Here is a 12,010-nt window from a genome sequence, read left to right as displayed (position 1 = left end):
TTGAATATTATACAAATGCGTGAAAAAAAACTTACTGACGCATCGTTCGACTACGAACAGTGCAAATTAAATATGTTTAAATGTTGATGCGTCATGCAAGGAGGTTATACTATACATTTAAGATGTAACCAAAAGTTTATGTTTGTAAGAACCGTGGTAGGTATACATTTTAGTTTCTGGTTGTGCAGGGGATACGCGCCCGGCGGCCGGCACTTTTGGGGATTTCTTCTTTTCCGCCCGGCACTTTTGGGGATTTCCTCTTTTCCGCCCGGCACTTTTGGGGATTTCCTCTTTTCCACCCGGCACTTTTGGGGATTTCCTCTTTTCCGCCCGGCACTTTTGGGGATTTCCTCTTTTCCGCCCGCTGGACGGAAAAAGGACGCTTTCGAACGCTTCAACCGTGGTCGAAAACCAAACTTTCGGTGCAGGCGTGACAAAAAAATTTTTACGAATTCTTAACACAAAATAATTTGCTAATATTCGTGATTTTTACATATTTTGTCAATTTTTGAACTTTAAATGCTAATAAAAAAAAACTGTGATTAAGGATTTTTAATATTTTTCAAATGTAATTGTAACAATATAGTTGGAGCCTTGTATTAAATTTTTAAGTATTTTTACTCAACAAATAAAGTTTTATTGACATTCATAGAAAAAAAAAACTAATTAAATTGGAAACGGAAAATGTCTGTTAACAGCTCAAAACAAATCAAAATATTTGAAAATTGTATCATGTGTAGAAAATGGAAATAAAAACAACCAGTGAAAATTTCATGTATCTACAGTCATTGGTTTTAAAGTTACACCAAAAACCAAAATCAATTTTCTCGAAAACAGATTTTGAAAAAAAAAACACACATCATTGTAAAATCAATACATTCATCGTTCCACTCAGAATCTAAAACGCAATAAAAAGGGTGCCCGGTAAAGTAGAAATATACCAAACTAACAAAGAAGCGGGCAATAAAATTTGTTTCAATGGTCATTATATTGTATGTCGTTAAGATAAGCATTTGAGATAAAATAAAATAGCACAGCGTTGAATAAATCGAGTTCTTTCAAGACGTGTACGCCGTACGGAGTACGGACTCTGAACTTCCTACTTAATACTTAACAGGAAAACGAGATCGCCCACCAACATGATGTTAGAACTAGTTTGTTTACGCGAATTACGAAAACGTTTACTGCCTTGGTTGGCGGGATACGCGCTTGCTGGCTTGCGACGCTTATTTACTATTGTCTATTCCTGTTTCCGCCCTTCACCTGAGACCAAGTTAAACTTTACTTTTCAAGACCACAAAGGCCGATTCGACAAATAGACTCACAAATTATTCACAAAGTGTCACAGTATCATACCATCATAATATCATTACAATTATATTAATATATTATATTCTGTGGTCACATGACAAAATATTTATGTTATCACCTGTGGTCATACCACTGTCAATTGTCCACTGGTTCTACAGTCGAGGTACTCGTGAAGTGTCAGCAATTTATTTTACATGGTAATTTTACTCAATGACACGATTGGTTGGTGTTACAGTTATGTCAACAAGTGTTTATTTTTGTTATTATTAAATTGGGTGCCTTCTTGATTTGGATAATTTTAGATACATAATATAAGCGTTGAACTATTTAACCCCGCCAGCCGCCTGTTGAATATTGAATTGTGTGTATTTGCGTGTTGCCACTTGTCTTTGCTTGCGACCATTATTGTCGGTGTTATTTCTTCGTGGCTCGCACAGCTTGTGTGCAACTGTTACGGACAACGGACAAGTAAGTATATAATATGATAATAATTTAATAAGTATTTAAATGTATGTACTTTTTTTTAATTTTCTAAAAGAGAATATCCACCATCCATTCCGCCAACCCGTTTTCGTTTGGTAACTAAACCTAATTGGATGAGTTTGAACAGGATCGTGAGCTTTGGATTAGACTTGGGAACTGAAGTGGGTGAGTCGGAAATTATGTAACATAATAAAATATAAATATTCTGTAGGTTGGGTAACTTAACTTAAACAATTGTATAATGATGTTAAGCATAGTAAAAGATATAAATTTTATTCTAAGTTGAGAGGTAAATATTCATGTACGGCATCCCTACTATAAATCCTGTGTTTATAATTTTGGTATCAACTGATTTGTCTATACTTCGTCCAGCGTTAGAATACTCAGTTGCCAAACGTAAATAGATTATTCTGTGAAAAATCAACGTGTTCTCTTGCTAGACAGAGTTTAGTCAATTATCGGTCCCCATCCTTTCAAAAACTTGAATTGACCAGGGCAGGCCATAATTTTTCTATATTGAGCCAATTACATGAAATTAAAATAGAGACGTGCCCAAAAACCCGTTTTTATAATTTCAAATCATACAATAAATCTAATTCTCAACTTAAATTCAGACTACTAATGCTTTCTTACAAATAATTTTATTTTCGACAGTACTAAACAAATAATTTTAAAATCAAGTTAAAAATGATAACAATATATTTATAAGTGAAATAAAATGTCATAATGAATTAGAAACACTAATTTAGATAGTATTAACTAATTAACTTGTGCTAAGTAGATTTAGGTACAATCAGCACATGGTAGATTGGTCAATATAACTGATTTAGGTTATTAATTTAAAAGAAAATAATCTGCTAAACTCTTTAACAAAAAATAGAGATTTTATTAATTAACCCATTAGCGCCCAAATTATTTTTTTTTTAAATTATCAATACATTTTTGTTGACTTCTATAAATACTTCTATAAATACACTCATATTAAAATAAAATTTTTTTTTTTAATAGAGCCTATAAACGTTGCCATATGTTAACGCTGGGCGCTAATGGGTTGATATTAAACATGAAACTGTTTGTCATTGCCGCTGCTGTGCCAATCTATCTGACGTCGATTGTACATAAATAAATAATATTTTTATAACAATTAAGTTTTTATCTACTTTTCTTTTTGATGGGAATGTTGCATTTGTTTTATAAATAACCCTTTTAATAATTAATGTCATTAAATGTCTGTTGAAATTGTAACAAAATGTAGGTATTTTATACAATGTGTATTCTTTCTAAAAAAAAAATGTATCATAAGTATAAAATCTATAATTTATTATTGTTTGTATTTATATGACAGGATAAAAATCTAAATCCAAGTCCAACCTAAAATTAAATTAATAATGTACAGCAGATACATTGACCAGAATAACCAAGGTCAAAATTACCAGCATAAAATTATCAAAACAAATCCATCAGTAAAAATTCAATCTGATTTAAAGTCATCCAAAGAGGAAAATGAACAGTTACAGTCAAGTAGTTCTAATACTAAGGAACAATGGAGAAAAAAACAAAAATCACCTAATACATCAGAGCAGTGGGGGGGAAAACCTTATTCAGATAATAAACCAAAAAGATGGGGAGAAAAACAATTTGAGTTAAATGAATATTTTAACAATGGTAAGATGGAAAAAAATAATATAACTAGGTGTGGTTTTGGATTTATACGCCTTACAGAACTATGTTGCAAGGACCCTTCTGAGATTGTGTTTGTGATGTCCAATGAAGTTAATGGATTCATGGACTTATTTAAACAAAATAAAGAACCAGATTGGATTTTTTTGCTTATGAAAGTTTCAGCTAAGATTTGTTCTACTGAATTAACACAAAGTAAACTTTTTTTACTAACAGAACTTATGGGCAATCAATTTTTTGATCATCTAAAAACATATATATTGAGTACACCAACTGAAAAAAACATTAAACGATGCAACAATATGAGTAAATTTTATGATTATTGTTTAGTTGTTTTTGAATCTATCACTACATTATTTCCAAAAGAAGCAGAAGATAAATTAAAAGAATTAATAATAATTAGTAATATTGCCATAAATGTTACTAAAAGTTATTGTAATCACATTGAAATTAATGAAGCTACAATGAATAAAATTAACAATATGCTAAAAAACCTCATTAAATCTAAGTTACCTGAGGAATTAAAATTGAAAGAAGCATTAGCAAATGAAAATACTGCACAATCTGTTCCACCAGAAAATTTTAGAGAACTTACTGTATATCCAACCGCAATCGATCTTGAATTTGGAGAACCATATTTACGACCTAATATATCCAAAGGAACTTACCAGAATGTTGAACACTATTTAGACGTTCAATTTCGTCTTTTACGTGAAGATTTTATTGGTCCATTACGAGAAGGTATACAATTTTATAAAAATACAATAAATGATGAATGTCGAAAAAAAATAAACAATATACGTATTTATAGTGATGTTGAATTTGAAAAAATATGTGAATTTGGTCGTGATGATTATAGTTATCTGATAAACTTTGACAAAAAAAATAAATTAAAAATCAACTGGGAAATTACTAAACGATTTATGCATGGTTCTTTATTACTATTTTCTGGAAATGATTTTAGGAATTTTTTTTTGGGCATTGTTATGGAGCGAAAAATTAAACTTTTGACACAAGGAAAGTTAATTGTGCAATTATTAGAAGGTGTAAAGCCTTTATTTAATACATCTGTTACTATGGTAGAGAGTGAAGTATTTTTTGAACCATATAAATGCTCAATGGAAGTTCTTAAAAATATTAATATTCATAAATTCCCTATGGAAATGTATATTATATCAGCTTATAATAAAATCGACCATCCATATTATATTGATGAGTTACCTGAACACACCTACTATGAAATTGAAGATTTGATTAAATTCCAAGTACTGAGTCAAAATCATTGGCCTACTAAAGAACAGCTAGGACTTGATGAAATGCAATTTGGAGCATTTAAAGCGGCATTGACACAAGAATTTACAGTTATTCAAGGTCCACCTGGTACTGGAAAAACATTCATTGGATTGAAAATTATGAAAACAATTATAAATAATTTATACGACAAGCAATTTCTCACCAAACCAATTTTAGTAGTGTGTTACACAAATCATGCTTTAGATCAGTTTATGGAAGGTATATTGAGTTTCACAAAAAAAGTTGTTAGAATTGGAGGTCAATCTAAGTCAGAAATATTAGAAAAATACAGTTTAAGGAATATATCTCGTGAGCACAGAAAATCCCCATCTACTTATACATGTCTAAGAAATATTGAAAATCAGCTGAAAAGTAGCATGACTAACATATTATATTTTAAGAAATGGAGTGAAGTTTTATCATATAATGCTGGAATATTAGAGTTATCATTGTTGAAAAAAAGTATGCCTAAGCAATATCATTGTTTTTTTAAAACTACTTTAGATCTTCTCCGTTGGTTATTTCAAGATTTTGATTATTTTAGTGTAGACCCAATTAGTTTTATAACTGGTATTAGCAATGAGTTAATTAATAAGGTTTTTCAGTCAGATAAATTGTTAGAAATTAAAGAAGAAAAAAATGAACACAATGACAAATCATTCATATATAAATCTGATGACTTAGATCTAGAACATAATCATGAAGATATTGTCATCAATAGTATAACATTAGACGACATAAAAAAAGTTTGTACAGAACTACTTGAAGAGAGTATAAGATTAGAGAATCTATCAAATAAAAGTGTACATTTTTTTAATGAATCTGAAGAAGCCAAATTCAACTTTGGTGTAATGGAAAATATACATAATTATTTTGTTAAAATGATGAATTTGATTGATGATAATATAGTACTACCAAGAACAATAAGAAATTTAAATGTACTAAATATGCAACAAAGGTGGTCTTTATATTTCAGTTGGGTAAAAGAAACAAAAGATATGTTACATTCAAAAATAATAGATTATGAACAAAAGTATACACAAGTCTATAAGCATCATGCTGAATTAAGACAGTTGGCAAACGTAGAGATTTTAAACAAGATGCATGTAATAGCATTAACAACTACTGGTGCAGCTAAACACAGAATAATGCTAGAAGGATTAGAATCACCAATTGGTAGGTATAAATTAAGATTTCCTTAGGCAAATTTAATAGTTAACTTTGATTTTTAGTTGTTGTTGAGGAAGCTGCTGAGGTTCTGGAAGCACATATTGTCTCATCATTAACATATCACTGTCAACATCTAATATTAATTGGTATTTATTATTAACCATATGTGATCAATGGTAATGTAAATTATAATAATAGTTTATTATTTTGCATTTTAAAGGTGACCATAAGCAACTACGTCCTAGTAATGCAGTTTACAAATTGGCGAAAGATTTTAATTTTGATATTTCGTTGTTTGAACGTATGGTCAATAATGGAGTACCTTGCTATACGTTAGGAGAACAACATAGAATGCGTCCTGAAATAGCATCTCTTATAACTCCATCAATATACGATGAATTAAAAAATCATATTTCTGTTCACAATAGAGAACATATTCGTGGTGTTACCAAAGATGTATTCTTCCTAAATCATAATTTATATGAAAACGAAGTATGTTTAAACTGTAATTGTATTTTACTTTACTAAAACTGCTAAATGAACAATCAATAATCATACAATAATATAATGGAATATATTTTCTGTAATAAAGCTTGTTATTATGTTACAAAAATACAATTTGTTTGTGAACTTAGGTTGAAGAAACCACAAGCAAAAGTAATGATCATGAAGCTAGATTTTTAATTATGCTTGCCAGGCATTTAATCTTACAAGGATATAAAACTGATCAAGTTACAATTTTAACAACTTATAGTGCACAATTACTTCAATTTCGCTCAGTAAGTGAACTCTATGATACTTTTTTCAACATTTTAATGAGTAACTTTGTATTATAATTATTAATGTTGTACTTATTATAAATATTATTTTAATGACATACTTATTTAATATTAAAATATTAATAATTTATTTTACAATTTAATAATTAAGTATGAAACAATATAAATGATTAATAATTTAATTCAAAGTATTATTCATATAATTTTTCTGTTATTTATTTGAAATAATTAAATATTAAAGTATAATATATATTTAAATTTAGTTAAGAAAAAAACATTCAATATTAGAAGGGATGAAGATCACGGTGGTAGATAATTACCAAGGAGAAGAAAGTGATATAATATTGCTGTCATTAGTCAGAAGTAATGAAAAAGGAAATGTAGGATTTTTAAAAACTGAGAACAGAATATGTGTTGCATTGTCAAGAGCCAAGTATGGACTTTACATAATGGGTAACATGGACAATTTGTACAATTCTGGTAGTTTGTGGAAACAAATAAAAGAAACACTAGTAAATCAGGGTTCATATGGTATAAATATATTTTAAATATTTTTTATAAAGTTTATAGATTAAATATTAAATAATTATTAACATTATTTGTTTTAAGGTGATGAATTGACTTTAGAGTGTGCTGTTCATTCTGGTATTATGACAAATGTTGTAAAGAGTGAAGATTTCAATACAATTATGGAAGGTGGTTGTTCCATGTTGTGTAAATCATTGCTACTGTGTGGTCATTATTGTTCAAGTATATGTCATTCTTATGACCGAGAGCATTTGGAATTTAAATGCACAGAGCCATGTGACAAGTATAATATTTTTATTTACTATTTTCTTTGAAATATATTTTTATTTCATTATGTAATAATGTATCATAGGTTCTGTGATTATAACCATCCTTGTGAAAAAACATGTTTTATGGATTGTGGAAAGTGCACTTTCCCATTAATCAAAGAGTTACCATGTGGTCACCAATTGACATTACCATGTTTTGTAGATGTTCTTACTTTTCTATGTGAAGAAATGGTCGGTTTTATTACTTTTAATTTGCCTAATGTATTATTTTAATTACAAAATTTTAATTTAGGTGGAATCAGTATTGGAAGAATGTGGTCATACAATTTTAAAAAAATGTCATGACGAACAACCAACTTGTTCATATAAATGTTTTTATCGATTAAATTGTTCTCATGTTTGTGAAAAAAATTGTCACATGAATGATGATCCAGAACACGAAGAGGTAGATTTTGTTTTTAATGATTTTAGTGTTTTTTTATGATCTTTTACAATAATAATTTTAATTTATAAATTGTCCTCAGTATAAATGCTTAAAGCGATGTGAAAATATTAACAGAAAGTGCTCTTCAAATCACAAATGTCAAAAGATGTGTTATGAAGATTGTTCATTATATTGTGATGTTAATGTTCAGAAAGTTCTGACTTGTGGACATATTAAGAATGATGTTCTTTGTGGATTAAATATTGAGGAGATTAAATGTATTCTTCCATGTGATAAGTTATTAAAATGTGACCATAAGTGTCAATCTAAATGCTATAAAAAATGCGAACCATGTGAAAATCAAGTAAGTTAAATATTTTATTCCTTCTATTTTGTTTATTTAACTTTATTTATTTTCAGGTAGTAAAAGTTATACCAGACTGTGGCCATTCAATTACAATAAAATGTAAGACTTTACCAGAACGTAAGCTTTGTACTAAGAAATGTAACCGAATTTTAGATTGTGGGCATATGTGTAAGAATTTATGTGCAGAAGAATGTACAACTAACGATTGTGAGGAAATAGTATTGCAAAAATATAGTAAACTGGCTTGTGGTCATAATAGCATTTGGGTTTTATGTTGTGACAAGGATAAAGGTAATTTTTTCAATCATATAATATAATTACATCTTTTTTTTTTTAATTGAGTATCAAAACATATTTAATTATACAATTTTTTTTAAAGTTAATTTACATTCTTATGTTAAATAACAAATTATAACTCAATAACTGTATGACCAATATAATAATTATGTTCACAAGAGGTTATTAATAAAAAAATCATGATATTTTGTAGAATTCAGACCGGACAGCCAATATCTACTTGACAAGTGCCGTGAACCATGTCTTCAAAAGTTGAATTGTAATGATATTTGTTTGGGAACATGTGGTGAATGTAAACAAGGACGTTTACATATACCCTGCAGTGACATTTGCAACAAGATATACTCATGCAATCATATGTATGCGTACATTTTTAATTTAAAACTAGATTTATTTTTTTTAATACTAAATATGTAAAATACTTTATTTTAACAGATGTTTGTTCTTAAACCTTTATAATAATTTATTTTTACAGATGTAAATTTCCCTGTAAGGAACAATGTCCACCTTGTAATCAAAAATGCATCTATTCTTGCGTGCATTCTAGATGTACTCGTCTTTGTGGTAATCCATGTGTACCATGCAAGGTAATAACTAATAACCAATAAGAATAAAAATGTATACATATATTTCTTTTACATTTTTTTCATCTAATGCAGTGGTGTATTTATTTTTTTCTTGGGGGGGGGGATATGATTTTATCTAGTAGCCCCACCTTTAAAAATATAGGCCTTACGTTTGGCCACCAAAAACTATTATATATGTACAGCCTATGGGAGAGGGGATAGATTCCTTTAATCCTCCCCCTGTAAATACGCCACTGCTGTGATGTTTTTGATGTTAGTAATGTTTGAATTAACATTAAATACTGTTATATTTACTTGAATCTTTTATTCATAGTTTATATGTATATGTTATTTTATTAATAGGAGAAATGTGAATGGAAGTGTCCACATTTGGTATGTACCAGAAAATGTCATGAGTTATGTGATCGTAAACCTTGTTTTGAGCATTGCACAATAAAGTTGAAATGTGGGCATGAGTGTATAGGATTTTGTGGTGAACCATGTCCCCCTCTATGTCGCATTTGTCAAGAATATGAAGTTACTACAATAATTTTTGGCAATGAAGATGATCCAAATGCAAGGTAAATTAGAAAGAATATCTGTTAGACATATTTTCTATTTTTTATTCTGTTACCAATCTTGGTAGTTATTAGTGATCCTGTTAGTATATATGAAATTCGAGTTTAATCAGTAATTTTATATATTTGTAAAAGCAGATATTTTATTTTGGCATAATAGACTAAGGCTATAATGTGTCATAATATATTATATTATATATTATATTTATCTGTATAATATTAATTGTTGATATAATATATGTATTATTTTTTAGGTTTATTTATTTAGTAGATTGTGAACACACCATAGAATCTGATGCTTTAACAAAATGGATGTTCCAAAATGATAAAGAAATATGTTTGAAACAATGTCCACTATGTAAAACACCAGTTTTAAAAACCCAACGTTTCATGAACCAAGTGAAGTCTATTTTAGAAGATATATCTAAAATAAAAATAAAACAATATGGAGAACTTTCTGTTATTCGCAGCAAAACAAAAATAATAATGAATTCATTAAAATCCTTGGATAATAATTTTGTTTCAAACTATATTTGTGATACAACTTATAGATATGATAGAATCAAACATTTATGGAATATGTTTTGCAAGCCTTTATTAGGTTCTTTGGGTAGTAAACGTTCAAAGTTTACTTTACCTGCCAATGATATTGAATCGTTAAATTTTGTCGTTCATCTGTTTGAAACTATCTTAAAGTTTAATAATAGAATTGAAGAAATCAAAGATTTCCCAAGAAAACAAATTATTATTAATCACTTTGACTGGCTTCTCTCTGTTGCATTCACTTATGCTCAACAATTGACAAAGCAACAACAATTTGATATTAACATGGAAATGGCACGTGGTGTAAGGATGATAAGTTTATTTGAGATCATGTCCAATACGAAATTTCAAATTGCCGTTGAGAAGCAAACTTCTGACACAAATGTTAAACACATTGTAGATGACATGGATAATTTGTTAATGTCATGCAGCATGTATACATTAAGCATGGATCAACATATACAACATTTGACAGAAGACATCCAACAAAAAATGTATGGTCTTCCATTAATAACAGATGATGATAGACAGATTATTCACACTGCGATGTCCGCAAGTTTCATAGGCATTGATAGAGGTCAGGGTCATTGGTTCAAATGTTCAAATGGCCACATTTGTTGTGGAATCCTGTCTATTAATTGTCCTCAATGTAATCACCGAATTAGTAGTCGTGTTTTATAGGTGTGAAATTAGCATCAGAAATATTTGTTGTTAGAAATATGTATTAAAGTTGATTATTATAATAAGGAAGGAAACCTATTATTATTAATACGAGTGGTATTTTAATGTTATATTTGTATTTTGTTACATTTTTATATTATGTAGTCGTGTTTAAAACGTAATTTTTATAATATTCTTTGCATTGACTTCTGAACTTTTAATATAATATATTGGGATATCCAAACATTTACCTTGTTTCACATCATTATTTATGAAAATTGTCATCTTTGGCTTATACGTATTTTAATAAATTACCAGTTTTTCTGTCACATTTATCATGAAAATGTTTTGTTACTAAATGAATACAAATCTTTTGAAGACTCTAAATAATATACTAATCATGTAATCAAACACATGTTTAGAAAATAATTTTCACTATTCAAGCAAACAATACATAAGGTTGCATAATTTTCAAAAAAAGCTGTAACAATGTTAACTACATTAATTAATTTTTTTTTTAAATACAGTAGACGCTGCTTATAAGACTCACTTTGGGACCAGCACAAAGTGAGTCTTATAACCGATTTTTTTTTTTTTAATGTATTTGGATACGTCTGGACCGTTCCAGACGATTTTGAGTCTAATAAGCGACTGAACCTTATATCCGTGAGTCTTATAAGCGGCGTTTACTGTAATATATATTATCATAGAACAATATTATGTATCTGGATACATAATATGGATAGATATTATGTATCTAGTTACAGGGGCGTCATTTGGGGGGGCAGGGTGTGCAATGGCACCACTAACTTAAAAAATGTTAACAATTGGCCTGCCATTAATACTCCAATGCGCCGTCATAATTAACTTATACATGTTTTCATATATAGGTAATATAAAATATATATATTTTAAGTTTTTGTATATGTACAGTAATGACATTAGCTGGTTGCTTTAACTGCTTATAAGCTTTTAATTCTTTGAATTGCTACCTATTTAAAAGTTGCATTAGTCGTTATGAGTTTCAATTATAGAATTATAAAAGGAAGGAAAGATATTTAC

General features: G+C 28.8%; 1 protein-coding gene across 5 annotated transcripts in view; it reads left to right on the top strand.

Moving 5' to 3' along the window:
* The window catches only part of LOC100161758 (NFX1-type zinc finger-containing protein 1), a 13,507-nt gene extending 2,204 nt beyond the window's left edge, over window positions 1-11,303 (top strand). For 2 of the 5 annotated variants that reach the window (XM_008187101.3, XM_029488385.1), the window contains exons 4-17: window positions 3,140-5,943; window positions 6,000-6,083; window positions 6,158-6,429; window positions 6,573-6,716; window positions 6,980-7,247; window positions 7,326-7,527; window positions 7,597-7,744; window positions 7,806-7,958; window positions 8,038-8,301; window positions 8,358-8,595; window positions 8,795-8,960; window positions 9,077-9,188; window positions 9,531-9,748; window positions 10,000-11,303. In XM_008187101.3, the coding sequence (XP_008185323.2) occupies window positions 3,183-5,943; window positions 6,000-6,083; window positions 6,158-6,429; window positions 6,573-6,716; window positions 6,980-7,247; window positions 7,326-7,527; window positions 7,597-7,744; window positions 7,806-7,958; window positions 8,038-8,301; window positions 8,358-8,595; window positions 8,795-8,960; window positions 9,077-9,188; window positions 9,531-9,748; window positions 10,000-10,969 (6,000 nt within the window). In that variant the 5' untranslated portion in view covers window positions 3,140-3,182 and the 3' untranslated portion in view covers window positions 10,970-11,303. Of the gene's footprint in view, window positions 1-884; window positions 1,780-1,849; window positions 1,960-3,139; window positions 5,944-5,999; window positions 6,084-6,157; window positions 6,430-6,572; window positions 6,717-6,979; window positions 7,248-7,325; window positions 7,528-7,596; window positions 7,745-7,805; window positions 7,959-8,037; window positions 8,302-8,357; window positions 8,596-8,794; window positions 8,961-9,076; window positions 9,189-9,530; window positions 9,749-9,999 lie in introns of those variants that run through there. The other 3 variants (XM_016806277.2, XM_029488384.1, XM_029488383.1) reach the window with 3 other exon arrangements.
* The last annotated feature ends 707 nt before the right edge of the window (window positions 11,304-12,010 follow it).

This window comes from Acyrthosiphon pisum, chromosome A1 (genome assembly GCF_005508785.2).
Source record: "Acyrthosiphon pisum isolate AL4f chromosome A1, pea_aphid_22Mar2018_4r6ur, whole genome shotgun sequence".
NCBI classification, from domain to species: domain Eukaryota; kingdom Metazoa; phylum Arthropoda; class Insecta; order Hemiptera; family Aphididae; genus Acyrthosiphon; species Acyrthosiphon pisum.
This window is presented reverse-complemented; position numbering and strand designations above follow the sequence as displayed.